This window comes from Salmo salar, chromosome ssa26, assembly GCF_905237065.1.
Source record: "Salmo salar chromosome ssa26, Ssal_v3.1, whole genome shotgun sequence".
NCBI classification, from domain to species: Eukaryota; Metazoa; Chordata; class Actinopteri; order Salmoniformes; family Salmonidae; genus Salmo; species Salmo salar.
Window position 1 is genome coordinate 26854964 of NC_059467.1, and position 22515 is coordinate 26877478.

The 22515-nt window shown below is 41.9% G+C and overlaps 2 protein-coding genes across 5 annotated transcripts in view; both read right to left on the reverse strand.

The window, feature by feature from the left end:
• Window positions 1-3540: 3540 nt before the first annotated feature.
• On the reverse strand, window positions 3541-6852 carry sinhcafl (SIN3-HDAC complex associated factor, like). The gene is given in 6 exon segments (NM_001141427.2): window positions 3541-4190; window positions 4338-4482; window positions 4691-4805; window positions 4912-5011; window positions 5395-5539; window positions 6782-6852. Coding segments are annotated over 5 exon segments (681 nt in total). The 5' UTR covers window positions 5523-5539; window positions 6782-6852; the 3' UTR covers window positions 3541-3997.
• Window positions 6853-7372: 520 nt separating this feature from the next.
• dennd5a (DENN/MADD domain containing 5A) overlaps window positions 7373-22515 on the reverse strand; it is a 93387-nt gene continuing 78244 nt past the window's right edge. For all 4 annotated transcript variants that reach the window (XM_014176037.2, XM_014176035.2, XM_014176039.2 and 1 more), the window contains 9 exons: window positions 15440-15568; window positions 14799-14920; window positions 14414-14559; window positions 14189-14307; window positions 13650-13831; window positions 13242-13324; window positions 12886-13009; window positions 12598-12766; window positions 7373-8960 (listed from right to left, as the gene is read on the reverse strand). In XM_014176037.2, coding sequence (XP_014031512.1) covers window positions 8777-8960; window positions 12598-12766; window positions 12886-13009; window positions 13242-13324; window positions 13650-13831; window positions 14189-14307; window positions 14414-14559; window positions 14799-14920; window positions 15440-15568 — 1258 coding nt within the window. In that variant the 3' untranslated portion in view covers window positions 7373-8776. The remainder of the gene's footprint in view (window positions 8961-12597; window positions 12767-12885; window positions 13010-13241; window positions 13325-13649; window positions 13832-14188; window positions 14308-14413; window positions 14560-14798; window positions 14921-15439; window positions 15569-22515) is intronic.

Genomic DNA, 22515 nt, shown 5'->3' on the forward strand with positions numbered 1-22515 from the left:
ATGATTTTTTTTACTTTTGTGAGTGTAACGCTTACTATTGAGTTCTGATTGTTTATTATCTATTACACTTGGTTTGGCAATGAAAAAATGTTTCCTATGCCAATAAAGCCCTTTACTTGAATTTAGAGAGAGGGAGAGAGAGAGAGAGAGAGAGAGAGAGAGTGAGAGAGGGAGAGAGAGGAGAGAGAGAGAGAGAGACAGAGAGAGAGAGAGATACTGAAAACAGAAGCAATTGAGAATATTAGATAAGGCTGTATAACTGATTTTATAACCATAAAATGATAGCCTGAAGTATTTTAAGTAGGCCTAGTAAATGTGTCTCTCTCCTGGCTGGACGAAAAGAGTGGTTAACGAAATATTCCTTAAAAGCCTGACTTTGTAAAATAAATGTAACTCCGCAAATCTGCACCGTGCCCTATTCTAAGTTCTTTTTCATCCTCCTCTTGTATAAAGCGGCCATCTCTGAATGCCCAATCCTCGAAATAATGGTGGCCATAAATTATCCCATTGTATTTCACACTTGACTGCTCTAGACTTGTCTAGAGTCTTTGTCGGCGATCAAAGTGCCATCCTTTGAAATCCGTCTGTTGTCTAAAACTCGTTTTGTTGAAATAGGAGTGCACGCAAAGCTGCGTTGAATCGCGCTCCTCTGTATCCAAGTGAATATAATTTCACATAAAATCTAGGCCTTGGTTTTTGCAGCGTTCATCTCTTGTCGGAAACTCGGGACCTCCGACTTAAAAATCAATGTAAGTTATTTACGTAGAGCTTACTATAGGTTGATAATGAGATACTTCTCATGTGGGAAACTAGGGTATCATCTTTCTTCAACGAGTATGACGCGTTCACGTATTGTCGGAACTAGCAACCTCCGAGTTAAAATGAACGTAAGTTATTTAAAATGAACGTAAATTATTTGCTTAGAGGTTACAATTGGTTGATACTGATACTTACCAAGTGCGAAAGTCTGGATCATCCTTATACAACGAGTTGGCAAATCTTTCATTTCCGAGTTCCGAACGTGGCTTAAGCAAGTCGGATATTTTCCGAGTTTCCGACATGAGATGAACAAGACATTGAATAGGCAATCGACATTGGAACACGGATTTATGCCGCGTCATGTCATGTCGGAATCTCGGGACCTCTGAGTTAAAATGAAAGTAAATGATTTGCGTGGAGCTTCCGATTAATTGATTCTGGTACCTTCCGCCTAGGTTAGCATGACGTGAATGCGGCTTTATATTGAAGAAGCCTTCATGCGAGCTACTTCAGGCGCCTTTGAGTGTTCAACATCAGGGGCAAAATCGAATATTGAGCGCCTTACCCGTTCAATATTCGATTATCCAAATGAAAATGAGAGGTTTGTGCAACTGACATTCTTTGCCTCGTAGGCCTACCTGTGATCATTGATTCTGCGCACGTCTCCCGTGTGAGGCGCCAGCCGTACATTCACAAGGTGGGTTGGCATTTCTCAGATATGTCACTTCCTAAGAGTACTGGTGACGAAATTAAAATAGTATAGTTGTGAGCTATTATACTGAACTAGTAAAAAAAAGTCGGTCGTGCAACTCATAAAATGCATTATTCGTTGCTTTAATTTAAACCAACCCTCTCCAATCTCTACGATGACTAAGGTTATCGTAGAGATAACCTTACGGTTTGAGTACCATCTAGCGGTTGAAATGAGATCACGCAGACGCAAAAGGGATATTTAATGTTTTATTACAAGACAGAACTAATGTAGTTGTTGAGATACAGAATAACAATACAGACAAAAACATAACAAAATCGAAAGAAGTGCACAAAATTAAAATGACTTGAAGGTCCTAATGGTTCAATTAACAGCATCAGTTTTACAAATGGATTTGAAATAAATAAATATTAAATGTCATAATGTAAAAGGAACGTTCATTCTTATAAGGCACACCTCATATGATCAAATGTACCATGCAAACACCAATAAAATAAGCATTTCCCTATATACAAAAACAGTTTAGAATTTCCATCTTGATAAAAGGAAGCAGCAGCTCTCCTTTTAATGGCATTATTTAAGAATCACAGAAAGATTTTCAACACTCAACTAACCTGCCACACAAAAGTAACTGTTTTGAAAACTAAGGTTATACAGTATATTGACACAAACCATTCTACTGTGATGAAGTTCAGTTACAGCAAATAACTTTGCACAACAAGATACCCTGTCTACTAGCCAGGTGCCAGATCTGTTTGTGCTCTTGCAAACGCCATTGATATCATAGTCAAGCCATACAATGTTTGGCATGACAAAGAGTAACAAGAAGTTGGCATGACGGAACAGACAGACTGTCACTCAGGCTACCTGTCTGACAACAAACTGATAATAATTAATGCCACTTACTGCAAATCTGTGCATTATTTAACAGAGGTACACATCTTATTGGTTTGACTCGACCACTAACCATAAACGTATGTTGTCCCTTGAGGCAAAGTTGCATTCTAATTATGAAATATCGCTTAAAAAAAAATGAAATGCTGAAAAAACTATTTGCTACGAGGCAGAGATGGACTTACAAACGTTGCTCCTTTAACATTTAGGTCATTTCTCACATTCAAAATGTCTGCATAGTCTCAGCTTTGATTTGCTTTCTGTAGATGAACAAAACAAACCCAAAAATATAAAATACACGTTCAATAACAGAATATCAAGATGCCAACAAACACAGAACATTAATAGTGTAAGTATTGCTTTGGCCTTCAACTCATCTCATAGGACAAATATATGGGTGGTATTCAGCAGGAACAAACTGTATTACTGCTGGAAGTTGTCCAACACCACAATGCTAATTTTCATAATTGGTTGCAAAATCTTTGCTGCATTGTGTCTTACCAAACACAACCCCTGAAGTGTTGTGACAAACTTGGGTATTAGGCTAGCCACTTATCGGCCAATGAATAAGTTACAAGTGATGCCATAAAAGAATGCCTCAATCTAAATATTTTCACATCTGTACACACTTAGTGATTTAAAAATATGAGTTGTCAATCCTGTAATTTAAAATAGTTCTCATAGCCAAAACACTCACAAGTGTATATACAAGAACACTTTCAACATATGGTTATAAAATGTGCATTTTCAGCTCATGGAAGACTACAAATTACAAATAAATAATTGCCTAGTTTTCATTCCAAGACAAAGATGAGTTCTGCATGCTTGGTCTAACTCAATCTATCGTGACTCACTTGCATGAAATTGCTGGAAAAGCAATGGATAAGCTCATGGTACGGAGTGTTTACAAATCTGACAATGTACAATACTACTCAGTGCTTGCCAAACCATGCAAGTGTGGGAAAGAGTGAGACAACGCATGCATGTATACATTTAAAAGGCAATTCATAACATATAAACTCACTGAGGACCTCTCATAGCCCATAACCCTTTATATATTAAGATGCTATAAATCAAATCAATCTACTCGAATGTCAAGGGAACATAAGTATATGAAAACACTTAAAAATGTCCATTCCATCAACGCAAATAAGATGGTTTTTTTTTTTTTTGAAATCTAGCTGGTGGAGTCTTGCATATCAGCACATGAACACTTCATTGCCAATTAGACATCGGTAAAAATTGTTTTTTGAAAAGACTGGATGCTGGCAAAAGGAACATAATATATACACAAATGCTGGTAACCGTAAGCTTTAAATGTTGCAAACCAAATTAAATCAGACCTGGATAGTGTGCCCTTCAAGGCCAAATAGAATTCTGACTCCTCATCCTATAAATAGTACAACTAATGCCTTTATAAAAACATTTTTTTGTGGTTATTTTTAGTTTTCTTAAAAAAAGATAAGAAAATGAATGTATAAAAAACAAAAACACATATCAAAGCAAAAATAGGAAAATCATTTAGCCATCTAAATGCACAGTGAACTAATAGGGAATGGTTTTGGGGGTAGTCTGCCACTGGAGACAACTTGTAGGGTGCCATTGACACCCCAAGGGGGTGCTCAAGAGCCATCACCAGTCCTCTTTCAGGGCCTCAGGTAGCAGGAGAGGCGGGGGGTGAATGGTGGGAAGGGGAAGGTGCGTGTCCTGCATGGGAACCAACGTCTCCTGCTTCTTGGAGCTGCAGCAGGGCTTGAAGAGACGTGGGTCAATCATCACCTCACCAAAACGCCCTTTGTAGACAATCCCACAGCACACCTTTTGCCTACAGGGAAGAAGATGAAGTATACATTCAATAGTTTGTCCTAAAAACGAACAATTTCTGCAGAATTGTCCCAGATAAACTACAGTACTAAATTATAAACTTAGATTTTCCAGACAGACTTCAATTTCATATACTTCATTGACATACCTTTTCCAGTAAGAACGGTCCAGGAAGGAAAAGACAGAAGGAGTGGGGCGCCTCTGTTTGGACTCAATGTCTGAGCCGTCATCTGACTCGTAGCTGGGGGACTGGGATGGAGACATGCTTGAGGTCGTGCTGTGGGCATCAGAGTCTGAAAGGACAAACAGGACCATTTTGGTGGCATTCTCTCATGGTAAATGATTTAGAGGCAACATCTGCATGTTCTACCTGGATCCTCCAAGCAGGGCCTAGTGACTAAAGTGAAACAAAGACTTATGCAGTAAAACTCAGTGGTTTAAAAATGTTGAAGGTGTTAAAAAAAACAAAATTATAGAATATATACAAGACAAGTGACCTACTTTGTCTTTTGAATTTGTGAAGCCTCTTCAGTTTGTTTTTCTTCTTCCCATCACTGTTCTTCATCTTCTTGGGTTTGGTTAGCTTGAAGCCAGGCCCAGCTCTTGCATCCACAACCTAATGTCATATAATACATGTCAATCACTCAACTTCCACACAGCATCAATTACAGGAAAATTTACAGTGAATCCTCATTGAACTAAAATAAAAAGATGGTGCATACATGGTTCCAGTTCTTCTTAGAGCCCTTTGGCAGTTTTTTCCATCTTTTTACTAACAGCACACAGGCATTGCAGATGTCTCCCACACGATCCTCTGACAACCTTGATAAATAATCAAGGAAATGAAAACAAGCACAATAAACCTCAAGCAAATCAGTAAACATCATTACATAACAGACATAACATTAACATATATGAAGCACTGCAAAGTTAGCATCACTGTTCTTCAGACAGCAAAAAAATAAGGTAAGCCATCCTAGAATCTGTCATAGATTAGTTAATAATATCTTCCCAATTCAATCTGTTGACCATCACTCGTTTGACCTTTTATGGCATACAATCACTGGGACATAAACTGGTGCAAACTCTGCATTAACATTAATTAAATATACAATACAGAAATAGGTGTGTAGTGTTTAATACTCCCTGAAAAGGAAGTATTTGATGAATGCTATGTTATCATGTAGTTAACACTTCAAGCTTACCCAAAACATAGCCTGAAGGTTTCTTCATATCTGCTGCTGTCAGTAAAGCGTGAACTGGAGGACTTGGTTTTGCAAATGCAACATCCTTCATGGCTGCGATATATTTTCGACTTGTGAAAACCAAACATGATGATCAATGGGAAACCTACAGAGAAAGAACAAATAGATTACGAAAGGATGCCATTCATTGAATGCAGAGTAGTAATAGTACTGTAACGTTACTGCTGTAATGCTTTCCCCTGGTGGAAAGGGGCGGGTCCCCACATTGGTCAAAACATTGTGTTATTTCCATTTAGCTGTCTTATTCTACAATTTCAGCTCTCATATTTATTGACGAATGACCCATTTTAACTACACAAAAAAGCAATACGGAGCAAATAAATACAAACTTTTGTGTGCATTTCGATACAACTATTTATCAATCTTGCAAGCTACTATACAAATTAATGACAATCACTTAGCCACCGGTGATAGATTTGCTAGACATCCCCGTTATTATGCATACACACAATTAACGTTATAGGCTGCGACTCCCATCTCGCTTTTTTGTTTCCTGACTGGAGGAGACTATTTTTAAACAAAGCTCGCGGGACAGGAACCAAATGATGAAATTGGTTGAATGGTTTTTAAGCACAGACTCACAACTAAATCTAGCCAACCATTGCAAGCTAGCTATTCCATTTAGTAGATTACAATACACCAAGGGTATATTGCCAAAACTATCATTGTATGATTGTTACTTGCAAGCAATCCAACAAAATAGAATGGCAGCATCTGGCAACCCCCGCTAGTAATGACGCCATCGCTAGCTAACTTGGCTACTGCAAATACTCGACAAATTAGAATAGTGGGTCGCTGGTAATACATTAACTATGCTTTTCTTATTGCCCTTTTGATTAACTGTGTTTAAAACTGATGTGTTCTCGTCGGGAAAGTGATTATCAGTTACTTGGGGAATCCAAAACAAAAAGCGGGGAAGGAGAACTCCTTTCACTGAAGAAACAAAAAGCGGACGAAGTCATATAAAAAAAATTAAAAAGCGACATAAAAAGTGATTTGAGCGAAACTGGCTCGTTTTATAATTTTAAATGAAAATGTTGTAAGATTTAACACGCACAATACTTTATATCGTTTCCCTTTAAATTCAAACGTTCGCCCGCTGAGAGCGCCAAATAGCAATCTGACTATTGTTGTTAGCTAGCCTGCTAACGTTAGCTAGCTACCACGCCACGCTCCACATCCATGCTCTCCCATTGTTACAATGACCCCCTTGCAGATATAGTTCGCACGCGACAGACTAAAATTAAATGTAAGATCTGTAAAACATGAGTATTTGCGTTAATTTCTAAATGCAAATTGCGTAAAGGCTAAATAACAGTGGACTTACCGAACAAAAACTTTGAATCTTCACCGTTGTCTCTTTACACACTGCGCATGCTTTACTACTACTGCTGCTGCATACAGCTGGGTATTAGAATGACATTAGCATAAAAAAAACCCATGAAAATAAAGCGTTCCATCGTAGAAACACCATATTAGGAGTGTAACGTGTCCGTTTGAACACAAATTCAACCAATTGGCGCACACTATGCATGGTATTTAACAATATGGGATTATGGGAGTAGTAGTGATTGTGGAAATGCTTTCCGTCTAATCCTATGTAATCAACACCTCATTAGACTCCATGTCCCAACAAGCATCGTATCATCAACGTATGAATGGACAATTAAAAAAAAGTATTTCAAATGGCGCGAATGAGTTTGTTTACATTTTAAAACCAGCATTTGTTGTTGTTACAAGCGTTGCTATCAGTGTTTGATTTCTCTGCTAGTTAAAGTTCTGTTATTATTGCTCTACAGTTCATATGGGGAATATATGGGAGCATTTACAATACCATCAATAACCATATAGCAATTTATAGTGTACCCATTCCAGTCAGTTATAATCCTTCAATAAAAATACAAAAAACATATCCATATTAATGCATTTCTGTAATTGTATTCTTTATTTATTTTTTTACACTGTACACATTTCCTCACTTAGTAAACACTACATTATAGGCTATGCCAATAAATGTACAACAGTATTGAAAAACAAAAATATATCTCCCAAGATGCTCATGTCAATTGTAAATGGAATAGTACAACCAACACAATTCAGACGTTGGCACAGGAAAGACATCCTTCACACCTACTTCTATCAAACTGCTGTTGTTATTCATCATCATATGCTGCACAGTAAGAAAAATAGAGCAGGTCCAATGATTCTCATCTAGATCTTGGGTAGATTTTTTTTGTGTGAGGTGGATTATATTGCATAGCAGAAACACCAACAGTTCAGAGGAGGATTGTTTGCTCTATTTTGAATCTGGCCTTTTATAGCAACCACTCATTATTAATTTAAGTGGCAATCAGCTCATACAATTTTCACTACTGAACAGACATGATGTTGTAAACCTGCCAGGAATGGGCAGAACAGGTGAGGAATAATGAGAAGTTGTTGGAAAGAAGGATGCACTGGTTAGAGGTATTTACACGAAGCCTGTCATTTTATAAATGACTCACTTTCTACCAAGCCATGGTTATGATGAGTACTGTACTGTTGAAGAGTTTTGTGTCAAGTGTGAAGCATTGACATGGCCATATAGTGATACTTCTCCAACTGAATACATTTTGTGCATCACTAGCATCACTAGCATACGTTACATTATCTTATTCACAGGGGGAGCCAGGAGCCTCTTCCTAGGCCAAGTTATTCCATATTAAATAGTTGCATACTACGGTACTTCCAGTGGGACTTATCCAAATTTACACACTGTCATATTGATGTAGATGAATCAGTTTTCCACCCTACACAAACATCTATACCATGTCATAGTCATACTTATAAAGCATACTTCTACATCATTTGCTTCAAGCTCTGCATTATGACAGTTAGAATTAGAACAGAGCAAGCAACTTGACAGACATATCAAAATAATACTGTTCTTCTCTGAAAATATATTAACAGTTTTTGTTCCTTGTTTTCCTTTTTAGAATATAGCCATTGTCAGCAGTTCACAATAACAATGAAAATATTTAGCTTTCAATAAAGTAGTATACAACAGGTGGGTTATCTTCTTCAACAATGTGAAAATCATGGATCGTAATAGAAAACATATTCTTAACATCTAACAGCAACATTGTTGAGGATAAAAATAACAACACATTTTGAAAGGCTCATTGCACTTAATATATGGCAAATGTAACAGTAGCTTTAATATAAGCCAGAAATCGTCCCTTAATTGTTCAAGTCTTTTTCTGCATAAAAAGGTTCAATTGTTCTTTAGTGGTCCCTAACAGTCTTCCTTAGTCAGGTCCAATTGGTGTGAACGAAAGAGGGCCTAGATACCGATCCCTTTGACAAGTGAAGCTTCTAGGGTAATGTTGAACTCCTGCAAAGTCTGTAGCACTCTGATCAGAGAATTTACCAATGAGCGGTCCTTTATCAGTGCTGTGTCCTCGTACATTTGCACTGTGATTGGACAGTCTGCGAGGAGAGCGATCCAGTGGTGTAACAAATGGTCCCTAGGAAGAGCAGAGAGAAATAGGAAGTTTACCAGACTGACTTCAGGGACCGTTTTTAGTAAATCCTCATACCTGCTAAAAGACAAGATAGGAAGGGCTCAAGCTTGGTTATGACTGAGGTATTATTTACGTTGCATTTAGGCATGTCTGGTCTCGCTATGTGCCACTTAAAAAGATTTCTGACAAAGAACAAAGAGAAGGTATTTCATTGAAGTGGCAGGTGCATTTGAGCTACAGTACCAAGCCCTGTTCTGCCACAAAGGGTTGAGAGAGAGAAAGAGGAAGTCTGAGGTGTCATAACAGGTAGGATATATACTGTATGTTTTGAACTAGTGTGTGGAAGCTTAAGGTGGGATTATAAACTGGGTGGTTCGAGCCCTGAATGCTAATTGGCTGAGCCCTGAATGCTAATGCTAACCTCATCCATGCTATACCACGGGTATGACAAAACATTTATTTTTATTGCTCTAATTACGTTGACAACCAGTTTATAATAGCAATAAGGCACCTCGGGAGTTTGTGGTATATGGCTAATATACCACGGCTAAGGGCTGTATCCCGAGTGGCTCAGCGGTCGAAGGCACTGCATCTCAGTGCAAGAGGCATCACTACAGTCCCTGGTTTGAATCCAGGCTGTATCACATCCGGCCGTGATTGGGAGTGATGTGGGTTGTGCACAATTGGCCCAGTGTTGTCCGAGGTACGCTGTCATTGTAAATAACAATTTGTTCTTAACTGACTTGCCTGGTTAAATAAATAAAATATCCAGGCACTCCGCTTTGCGTCATGCATAAGAACAGCCCTTAGCTGTGGTATATTGGCCATATATCACACCCCCTTAGTGCCTTATTGCTTAACTATACAACCATAAAAATATAATTGTATTTCTATGTATACAACCTCCACAAATACACACACACTCATACAATGCCCAACAGGATAGGCAGACACACAGTATGAGGGAGAATAACTGAAGCAGGAGGCGCGGAGGGATCACTCTAGCACTACAAAAGAGGACAAAGCCACCCACTCTGTTATCACAGTGATAAATGCTGTGCTGCTATTAGGGTTGCACATTTTTGGGAATATTCAGAGGTGGAAACTTTCCGTTGGAATTAACGGGAATATATGCAAATTAATAATAATACAATTTAAATGTAGATGTTTTTTGCATTGGATATATTTACCATATCATATGGAGACAGAAACATAAACCTTTTACCTTATCATAAGTAGACATAATTGCAAATGATTAAATCCTTCCAATAGAAATAAAAAAAACAATATAGTTACGAATTTAACTTCAATTAAATGAGTTGACTCTTCACATGGGATGATTTCACTGAACAACAAAAGAAAGGGAATATTGAATGATCCCCAATGATCCATCTCATCTCCCAAAAACATTTTCAACATACATCTGTAAAATTATAGTCTAGAAACGAAAGCTTTGGTTGTCTTCCTCTCAGGCTTCTATGTCTTCTCCCAGGACCTCCTCAATTTCCACTTCTTGAACATCAGGCTCCGAGGCCTCATCTTCACTGTCACTTTTTTACATTGTTGAGGATGGCTCGTTGTCAGGATCAAAAAGCCAAAGATTTGCCCGGATGACCAACCAATTTTCAGCCCTTGTATTGGTCAGTCTGTTGCGGGCTTTGGTGTGTGTGTTCCCAAACGAGGACCAGTTGCGCTCTGAGGCGGCTGATGTTGGTGGGATTTGGAGGATGATGGAGGCAACAGGGGAAAGAGCCTCAGATCCACAAATTCCCTTCCACCAGGTGGCTGATGAGATATGTTGGCACTACTGCCATATTGCATCTCCATCCCAAAGCCCTTGCTTGGAAGTGTACTTGGCCAGACTGCCAAGAACCTTGCCCTCATCCAGGCCAAGGTGGCGAGACACGGTAGTGATGACACCATAAGCCTTGTTGATCTCTGCACCAGACAGGATGCTCTTGCCAGGATACTTGGGGTCCAACATGTATGCTGCAGTGTGTATGGGCTTCAGGCAGAAGTCTTCACGCTTTTTGATGTATTTCAGAACTGCAGTTTCCTCTGCTTGGAGCAACAGTGAAATGGGCAGGGCAGTACGGATTTCTTCTCTTACATCTGCAAGCAGAGTCTGAACATCAGACAGGATGGCATTGTCTCCCTCAATCCGTGCAATGGCTACAGCTATAGATTTCAGGAGTTTCAGGCTGCTTACCACTCTCTCCCAAAATACATCATCCAGTAGGATCCTCTTGATGGGGCTGTCCATATGGGCAGACTGTGATATAGCCATTTCTTGGAGACTCCTTCCCCTCCAGTAGACTGTCAAACATGATGACAACACCACCCCAATGGGTGTTGCTGGGCAGCTTCAATGTTGTGCTCTTACTCTTCTCACTTTGATTGGTGAGGTAGATTGCTGCTATAACTTGATGACCCTTCACATACCTAACCATTTCCTTGGCATTTCTCTGACTACGTTCCTCCAATGAGTCAAAAAAACTTCTGATTCCAGGAGGACCACGAACTGTTGCTTTCGATAAGGTGCCTGATTCATCATTTTCACCTCAAATAGAAGTGGAGGGACTTTTGTCAGAGGTTGCTTGTTGTGAGTGCTGAGGGAACTTTATGCACTTGGCCAGATGATTCTGCATCTTTGTTGCATTCTTCACATTTGATTTGGCACAGTATTTGCACATGTACACAGCCTTTCCTTCTACATTTGCTGCAGTGAAATGTCTCCACACATCAGTGGCATTTTCCTGTAAAGATTAGACATTTTTTTGTAAAAAAAAAACAGAATACAATTCCATGTACAGATAACTAGTTAAGCAGTTAGATTAAACAACTATTTTGTAAGATACATGTTTTAAAATGAAACATGTATGGAAACAGGTGAATTAACACTCCTCAGTTAGCAGGCTCAAGCAAGCTAAAACCCACATGGTAGCAAAAACTAACTTGCAGAAATTGTTAACAAGTTAGAAATGATTTAAACACACTTTGCTGTAGGCTACTATTTACTAGTTAACAACAAATCATGGATGTCATATAAAATATATTCATCCCACCCAGTATTGTAATCAAAATTTACCAGAAAACATGTAGTCCTTGGCTCAGATAAGGAAGTGTAGTAGTGTGGGCTCAATAGCATCTCATTAGTGTGCAAGATCTTGAGAATCAGCTGTACATGTGATGGAAGAGTGCACTGCACATGTGATGGAAGAATGCACTGTGCATGCAGAGGGTTGCAATTCCATTGAATTGGGGATAGTTTAACCAAAATATGCCCCAAGACCTAGAATTGCTAACCTAGAACAGGTTCACTGTTATAAGCTAACTTTTTTGATGAATTTAAGCTAAATTCCTCAAATTCCCGGGCTTAACTTCCCATGGAAAATGTCCTGAAAAATGACGGAAATTTACCGGAAAGTTTCCGACCCTTTGCAACCCTAGCTGCTATTAGAGAGATAATGAAAACACCTCCCTTTCAGTTGAATTGAAGATGTCTTGTAAAACGACTCAAGAAATCTAATTTGCCCTTTTGACTAGGACATTTAGTGCTATACAATGAATTCCCATTCAAATGTTCCTGATGATAGCTGTTGTTCTGTGTGTGTTTGTGAGGCTACAGAGGAGACATTACCTGGCACCCAGACACACCAGCATCTGGAACTTCCCATCCTTGCCTATGTTCCTAGATGTGCTGTTGATGGCCCGCATGAAGCGGCAGAAGTGGCGTACTCTGGTTTGCCAGTTCTCATCTGGAGTCACCTCCCTCTGCTCAGCACTCTCAAAGTACACTTGTGACTTTTCTATAAGGAGAAATCACAGAAAAAAGACATTGATAAGAGCAACCTCATCCATTAGCATGGCACGGATGATACTGTATACTGTATATTCAGGTGTAATGGTCGTGTTTTGGAGGCTTTACCTAAGAAATCCCAGATGAAGACATTCTTAAAGAGGCGTGGGGATTTGAAGCCATGCTGGAACACCTGCTCTAAAGCCCAGACTAGACCATACTCCCCACACAGCAGAAGGGTCAGACTGCCCCTCTATAGAAAAACAGACAGGGAAAGAAAAGGAGTAACTGATGTTGTCTCTTTTCAAAGTACCCTGGTCCAACACATTAGTTGTGGCCATATGAAACTGTTCATTCAGAACACATGTGAGTGAAACTATGATCAATGTTGCATGCAGTGTACAGACAGTGTACAGACAGAGGACCCACTGTCTCCTTCACTGTGATGAATAATAGACAATGTGGTGGGGGGTTGTGTCTCTCACCTCCTTCTCTGGCTTGTGGAAGTGCTTCACTATCCCATTGATGGCCTCTCCCACTCCTTCTTGGATCTGACTAGTGTTCAACTCTGGATGATGGGAAAGAGTCAGACAAAATCAGTCCATTCCAGCAGACACAAGACCCTCAAAAGTGACACACCGGTAGCGTTTGCCAGCCGAGAGTACTTGGCACCTCTTAACAGAGTGCCGGCCGTAATTTGCAAACTGATTCTACATGTAGAATCACGCAGAATTTTTTTCAGGCCGATGTCGGCCAGAGAGGGTGGTCCCTAAAACACACCACGGTGAAAGAACTGCAGACGGATGGGAGAGCAACATGTGGGGCTGTGTGTGTAGTCCCTTGGTGAAGATTATTGGTTATGATTGATGCAGTGTATTTGAATGGTCACTCACTTGGTTTGCTGTTTGGTGAGATGGTGACGAACCTCCTCATCATTCCAGGGGACTGCTGCATGGGGGGTGTGCGACACATTCTGTCCTCATTCTCTGAGTTCGGTGTCACTAGCTCTCCCACCAGGACCCTCTCCAGACTGCCATCGTCCACCCCTTTCCCCAGCCACCGGCCACACGGGAACCTACACACACACACACACAACACACCCACACACACACACACACACACACACACACACACACACACACACACAAAAATAATATATATATATATATATATTTTTTTTTTTGTGTGTGTGTGTGTGTGTGTGTGTGTGTGTGTGTGTGTGTGTGTGTGTGTGTGTGTGTGTGTGTGTGTGTGTGTGTGTGTGTGTGTGTGTGTGTGTGTGTGTGTGTGTGTGTGTAGGTTCCCGTATATATATATATATATATAATATAGCAATATAACAGTTAGCCAAAGCTTCAACAGGGTCTTTCTTGTGAGTAGATGCCACTGAAATCTCCAGCATAAGGCAGCTGCTACCAAATATTTCACTCACTTGTAAGCATGACCTGTGATCTCATTCCGGACCATAACATACTCCACAAGCCACTTGGCGTAAAGACCTGAGTTATCATGGCCCATCTGCACTGTAGTCAGCTTGCCCAGGTTCTGGCACTGTGACAGAGAGAGAAGGCAAAGAGCAAAGGTCATGTTAAGGTGAATATATAGTGATATTATTATCAAAATACCAAGAATATTCAATCTTGAGGGGCGCACCAACCTCAAAGGTGATCTCCTGAGTGTGCTTGGGGACCTGGAGCACCCCGGTCTCAGCCAGCTCCCCAGACACACACACCCAGGGGTTGGCTGTGAACATGGAGCCTCCTAGTTTCTTACTGGGAATCACCAGCACATGGTATGGGATCACTGTGGGACAGAGAAGAGAGGGAAACCTGAAATCACTCAGTCAAGTACAGTATGGTCACAAGAAGAGCTACCTCTGTCTTCAATATATTTCTCAGTAAGCATCTCAAATCCAGGAAAACGGTTTAGCCAGGAAATAAGTCTAATTCATCTATTACTCTAATCTAATTAAGTCTACCCAGCTTCTGGTTACATAGTGTTCAGTGTCGTGGCCAGGTTGTATGGTATTTGCTGGCCCTCACTGATGGTGGTGAAGACATTGGTGAAACAGAAGTAGTCCACAGCGTTGAAGGAGAGGAGGTGGTACAGGAACTGCTCTTTCTCATCGTCACAGCGCAGAAAAGCATAACGCTTGTATAGTTTCCTGCAAAAGAAACAAAAGCAACAACAAAAAAATCACAAAAAAAATCAGTTTCATATGATGTAATGATTATAGACTGAACAATAACAGTCTGGAGCCGAAAAGGCTGAATCAATAGCTGATGAATGTGTTTTCCTTGATAAACAACTGGAGAATGGTAATGGAATGGTCACAATGCACTACCTCCATAATGAATCAGCCTGAACGTGACCCACTTCACCACCATCTCATCAATTATAAAAAACATTGTAAATGTTTAATAGGTGATTGTACTATGACATTTGGATCTGTCAAAAGAGCTCATATATTATACATGCATAGTTTTCAGACATCAGGTTGATTCATGTGTATGAGACTGAGTGGGACATTCCAATATAAATTAGTGAGGATTTATGAGGAGACTGACTTAAAGGGATTGGGGTATTATCCCAATTACTGAAGCAGAGACTCTTACATAAATCACACATTTTGTGTTTAGCTTGATTTGCCAGTTGTATACTAGGTCCTTGTTGTTTTGCTCACTTTGTAAGTTCATGGTCAGATAGAAGCTTTTTGAGGTGCCTGGACAGCAGTTTCTTCTCCATGGAGAGCCTCACCCAGGCCCTGGCCTTGCCCACATCTGTCTTGATCTCCCCAATGTTCTGGATGTGTCTACGGAGGATATAGTACACAGCACAGAGGTCAGAGGAGAAAAACACACACAAATGCACATATACACACATATACAAACAGTCATCCTTTCAGAGATGGTCTATAATGTTGTAGCATGTTTTGCATCCTTTGGCCAAGGTGAGCACAAAACCACAAACCTAATATATGATAAGATGCAAGAGCAGTGACAGTCCCTCTGAACAAGGTGATAGACCTCTGCTGTATGTTGTTTTCACCACGGTTCTAGATTCCAGAGCATGCAGGGCTGAGAGGGGGGTAGCCAGCCCAGCACGGAAGAAACCTTGGCCAGCCCCAGACTCCCTGGTGTTTAAGCCAGCCTCCTGTCATCGCTCCCAGCCACTATCATGCCCTCCGTGTCCAGACACATTCCCTTCCACTCCACCTCTGCCAGTAAGTCTGCACTATAAGTGCTCCCCATGCACCCCTCCTCCTCCTCTCTCATCCCTCCTTCGCCCCCCCCCCCTCCCCTCACTCTCCCAAATGAATCCAATTTCCTCCACTCGCCTCTGTTCCCCATGGCAAAATATCAACATTCACAATGCAGATTGTTATTGCACGAATGATATTGTAAGAAAAACAATGGTTATCTGCAGACTAACTACAGGAATCCACCTCCTGTAGAATAGAAATGAGAAAAATGTCAAATAATAAAGAGCACAGCAAGGTAAATATGAAATGTTGATATGTGGAATGAAGCAACCTGGTCAACCTTTATTGTCCATTTAAAGTAAAGATACCCAAATATAAACATTTATCAATTAAAATGTGCTCGTATATCAATGTGACAACGCACAAATGAAAAAGCACCAATGATCCTCAAAAATTCTGGATCCTTGGAAAGAAGACATGACGTTTGTCTGTGCAGATGTGTGATCAGAGTAGACTTCTACAAGACTACAGCACAGCCATGGGTATGCCGTCATTGTAAATAAGAATTTGTTCTTAACTGACTTGCCTAAATAAGAAATAAACAGCTGCCTGGTATTGCCCTGAGCCAGACCCCCCTCTCCCTGGCTTGGTCTGCAGGGGGTCTGCAGGGGAATCAGGCTGGAAGTAACATGCTGTCACACAGATCGGCCCAGCTCTCTTTACCACCTCCTTCACACCACACCAGGAATGACGTCCTGCATGACTCAACACCACTGTCTGTGGTGCACCGTAGACATGACAGTGGTCTGACTGCCTTAACACACAATGCATCCCATAAACTATAGCCTACTTCAGGATTCCTCTCAGCCTGGCTGAGCATTACTGTGGGTAACAGTGTCTGCTAAATGAACTAGTGTAGATAAAAGTGTATTTTAAATGAACTACTGTGGATAAAAGTGTCTACTAAATTAACTAGTGTGGATAAAAGTGTCTGCTAAATGAACTAGTCTGGTAGTGTTTCAGAACAGAGACCCACTGTTTTGAGCCCCACCTGTTTAGCTAAATAAAACAAAGAAAAAATAACAAATATATACAGTTGAAGTCAGAAGTTTACATGCAATTAGGTTGGAGTCATTAAAACTCGTTTTTCAACCACTCCACAAATCTCTTGTTAACAAACTATAGTTTTGGCAAGTCGGTTAGGACATCTACTTTGTGCATGACTGTCACGATCGTCGTAAGAACATTCAGACCAAAGCGCAGCGTGAAATCGGTTCAACATTTTATTTGAAGAGAACCGCACAAAAAACAATAAAGAACAAAGGAAACGTGACGTTCTGGAGTGCTCAAAGGCAACTACACAAAAACAAAACAAGATCCCACAAAACACAGTGGGGAAATGGCTGCCTAAATATGATCCCCAATCAGAGACAACGCTAAACAGCTGCCTCTGATTGGGAACCATACCAAACACACCAACATAGAAATAATAAACCTAGAACACCCCCAGTCACGCCCTGACCTACTATACCATAGAGAACCAACGTCTCTCTATGGTCCGGGCGTGACAGTACCCCCCCCCACCCAAAGGTTCGGACTCCGGCCACAAAACCTGAAATCAACTGGGGAGGGTGGGGGGGGGTGATTAGTGTCGGTGGCGGCTCCGGTGCAGGACGTAGCCCCCGCCCAGCCCCCGGATCCGGCCACGGTGCCGGGCTGAACGCTGTGCCTGGACATCGGCGCAAAGGAGGGCTCCAGGCATGGAGCTGGGTTGGACGCTGTGCCTGGACTGGGCACCGGCGCAGAGGAAGGCTCCGGCCTTGGAGCGGGACTAGACGCCGTGCCTGGACTGGGCACCGGCGCAAAGGAAGGCTCCCGCCATGGAGCTGGACTGGACACCGTGCCTGGACTGGGCATCGGCGCAGAGGAGGGCTCCGGCCTGTGGACCGTCGCAGGAGGCTCCGGACTGTGGGCCGTCGCAGGAGGCTCCGGACTGTGGTTCGTCGCCGGAGGCTCCGGACTGTGGGCCGTCGCCGGAGGCTCCGGACTGTGGGCCGTCGCCGGAGGCTCCGGACTGTGAACCGTCGCCGGAGGCTCCGGACTGGGAAACGTCGCCGGAAGCTCTGGACTGTGAACCGTTGCCGGAAGCTCCGGACTGTGAATGCGCACTGGAGGCCTAGTGCGTGGAGCCGGTACAGGTAGTACCGGACTGGTCACACGCACTTCAGGGCGAAAGCGAGGAGCTGGCACAGGACGTACTGGGCTGTGAAGGCGTACTGGAGACTTGGTGCGTAGAGCTGGCACAAATTGTAACGGAACGATGACACACTTCGCACGGCGAGTGCGGGGAGCTGGCGCAGGACACACCGGACCGGGGACACGCACTTCAGGGCGAGTGCGAGGAGGGGACACAGGACGTACCGGACTGGGGAGGCGCACTGAAGGCCTGATGCGTGGGACCGGCACAAGTTGCACCGGACTGGTGACACGCTCCTCCAAACGTCTGCGTTGCCGCATACTCCTAGCCAACTCCATTCTCCGGTATCCCCACTCGCACTGTTCCATTGACTCCCAGGCGGGCTCTGGTACTCTCCTTGGGTCAACCGACCACCTCTCTATCTCCTCCCAGGCTGTCACTGGATCACTCCCCGGCTCCGCCGACAACCCTGTGTGCCCCCCCCCCCAAAACATTTTTTTGGGGCTGTCCTTTGGGCTTTCCTTGTGGCCGCGAACCCCGGCCTCGTCGCTGTCCTCCCTTCTCTCCTTGAGTCTGCTTCCACGGCAGGCTTTCGTGTCCTGCCAAGATTTCCTCCCAAGTCCAGGATGTCTTCTCCTCCCTGGTCTCCTCCCAAGCCCAGGATACCTTCTCCTCCTGGGCATGCTGCTTGGTCCTGTTTTGGTGGGATGTTCTGTCACGATCGTCGTAAGAACATTCAGATCAAAGCGCAACGTGAAATCGGTTCGACATTTTATTTGAAGACAACCGCACAAAAAACACAATAAAGAACAAACGAAACGTGACGTTCTGGAGTGCTCAAAGGCAACTACACAAATGGCTGCCTAAATATGATCCCCAATCAGAGACTAAACAGCTGCCTCTGATTGGGAACCATACCAAGCACACCAACATAAAAATAATAAACCTAGAACACCCCCTAGTCACGCCCTGACCTACTATACCATAGAGAACCAAGGGCTCTCTATGGTCAGGGCGTGACAATGACACAAGTAATTTGTCCAACAATTGTTTACAGACAGTATTTCACTTATAATTCACGGTATCACAATTCCAGTGGGTCAGAAGTTTACATACACTAAGTTGACTGTGCCATTAAACAGCTTGGAAAATTCCAGAAAATTATGTCATGGCTTTAGAAGCTTCTGATAGGCTAAGTGACATAATTTTTGTCAATTAGAGGTGTACCTGTGGATGTATTTCAAGGCCTACCTTCAAACTCATTGCCTCTTTGCTTGACATCATGGGAAAATCGAAAGAAATCAGCCAAGACTTCAGAAAAAAAATTGTAGACCTCCACAAGTCTGGTTCATCCTTGGGAGCAATTTCTAAATGCCTGAAGGTACCCCGTTCATCTGTACAAACAATAGTACGCAAGTATAAACACCATGAGAAAACTCAGCCGTCATACCGCTCAGGAAGGAGACGCGTTCTGTCTCCTAGAGATGAACATACTTTGGTGCGAAAAGTGCAAATCAATCCCAGAACAATAGCAAAGCATCATGCTGTGGGGGTGCTTTGCTGCAGGAGGGACTGGTGCACTTCAAAAATAGATGGCATCATGAGGTAGGAAAATGATGTGGATATGTTGAAGCAACATCTCAAGACATCAGTCTGGAAGTTAAAGCTTGGTCGTAAATGGGTCTTCCAAATGAACAAAGACCCCAAGCATACTTCCAAAGTTGTGGCAAAATGGCTTAAGGACAACAAAGCCAAGGTATTGGAGTGGCCATCACAAAGCTCTTACCTCAATCCTATAGAAAATTTGTGGGCAGAACTGAAAAAGCGTGTGCGAGCAAGGAGGCCTACAAACCTGACTCAGTTACAGCAGCTCTGTCAGGAGGAATGGGCCAAAATTCCCCCAACTTATTGTGGGAAGCTTGTGGAAGGCTACCCGAAACATTTGACCCAAGTAAAACTATTTAAAGGCAATGCTACCAAAAACTAATCGAGTGTATGTAAACTTCTGACCGACTGGGAATGTGATGAAAGAATGAAAGCTTAAATAAATCATTCTCTCTACTATTATTCTGACATTTCACATTCTTAAAATAAAGTGGTGATCCTAACTGACCTAAGACAGGGAATTTTTACTATGATTAAATGTCAGGAATTGTGGAAAACTGAGTTTAAATGTATTTGGCTAAGGTGTATGTAAACTTCCGACTTCAACTGTATATACAGTACCAGTCAAACGTTTGGACACACCTACTCATTCAAGGGTTTTCTTTATTTTTAAATTTTTTTACATTGTAGAATAATAGTGAAGACAAAACTATGAAATACACATATGGAATCATGTAGTAACCAAAAAAGTGTTAAACAAATCAAAATATATTTTACATTTTAGATTCTTCAAAGTAGCCACCCTTTGCCTTGATGACAGCTTTACACACTCTTGGCATTCTCTCAACCAGCTTCACCTGGAATGCTTTTCCAACAATCTTGAAAGAGTTCCCACATATGCTGAGCACTTGTTGGCATCTTTTCCTTCACTCTGCGGTCCAACTCATCCCAAACCGTCTCAATTGGTTTGAGGTCGGGTGATCGTGGAGGCCAGGTCATCTGATGCAGCACTCCTTATTGGTCAAATAGCCCTTACAAAATTTGGAGGTGTGTTTTGGGTAATTGTCCTGTTGAAAAGCAAATGATAGTCCCACTAAGCGCAAACCAGATGGGATGGCGTAACGCTGCAGAATGCTGTGGTAGCAATGCTGGTTAAGTGTGCCTTGAATTCCTAATAAATCAGAGACTGTGTCACTAGCAAAGCACCCCACACCCCATCACACCTCCTCTTCCATGCTTCACGGTGGGAACCACACATGCGGGGATCATCTGCTCACCTACTCTGCATCTCACAAAGACACAGTGGTTGGAACCAAAAATCTAAAATTTGGACTCATCAGAAAAAAGGACAGATTTCCACCGGTCTAATGTCCATTGCTCTTGTTTCTTGGCCCAAGCTAGTCTCTTCTTCTTATTGGTGTCTTTTAGTTGTGGTTTCTTTGCAGCAATTTGACCATGAAGGCCTGATTCACTCAATCTCCTCTGAACAGTTGATGTTGAGATGTGTCTGTTATTTGAACTCTGTGAAGCATTTATTTGGGCTGCAATTTCTGAGGCTGTTATCTCTAATGAACAAATCCTCTGCAGCAGAGGAAACTCTGGATCTTCCTTTCCTGTGGCGGTCCTCATGAGAGCCAGTTTCATCATAGCGCTTGATGGTTTTTGCGACTGCATTTGAAGAAACGTTCAAAGTTCTTTAAATGTTCCAGATTGACTGACCTTCATGTCTTGAAGTAATGATGGACTGTCGTTTCTCTTTGCTTATTTGAGCTGTTCTTGCCATAATATGGACTTGGTCTTTTACAAAATAGGGCCATCTTCTGGATACCCCCCTACCTTGTCACAGCACAACTGATTGGCTAAAACGTATTAAGAAGGAAAGAAATTCCACAAATGAACTGTTCACCTGTTCATTGAAATGCCTTCCAGGTGACTACCTCATGAAGCTGGTTAAGAGAATGTCAAGAGTGTAGTAACTTTTTCACTACATGATTCCATATGTGTTATTTCATAGTTTTGATGGTTACTATTATTCTACAATGTAGAAAATAGTAAAAATAAAGAAAAACCCTGGAACTTTGACTGGTACTGTATATATAAAGTTGAAGTCGGAAGTTTACATACACCTTAACCAAATACATTTAAACTCAGTTTTTCACAATTCCTGACATTTAATCCTAGTAAAAATTCCCTGTCTTAGGTCAGTCAGGGTCACTACTTTATTTTAAGAATGTGAAATGTCAGAATAATAGTAGAGAGAATGATTTATTTCAGCTTTTACTTCTTTCATCACATTCCCAGTGGGTCAGAAGTATTCATACACTCGATTAGTTTTTGGTAGCATTGCCTTTAAATTGTTTTACTTGGGTCAAATGTTTCAGGTAGCCTTCCACAAGCTTCTCACAATAAGTTGGGTGAATTGTGGCCCATTCCTCCTGACAGAGCTGGTGTAACTGAGTCAGATTTGTAGGCCTCCTTGCTCGCACACGCTTTTTCAGTTCTGCCCACAAATTTTCGACAGGATGAGGTCAGGGCTTTGTGATGGCCACTCCAATACCTTGACTTTGTTGTCCTTAAGCCATTTTCCACAACTTTGGAAGTATGCATGGGGTCATTGTCCATTTGGAAGACCCATTTGCGTCTGGCTTTTTAATGGCGGTTTTGGAGCAGTGGCTTCTTCCTTGCTGAGCGGCCTTTCAGGTTATGTCGATATAGGACTCGTTTTACTGTGGATATAGATACTTTTGTACCCGTT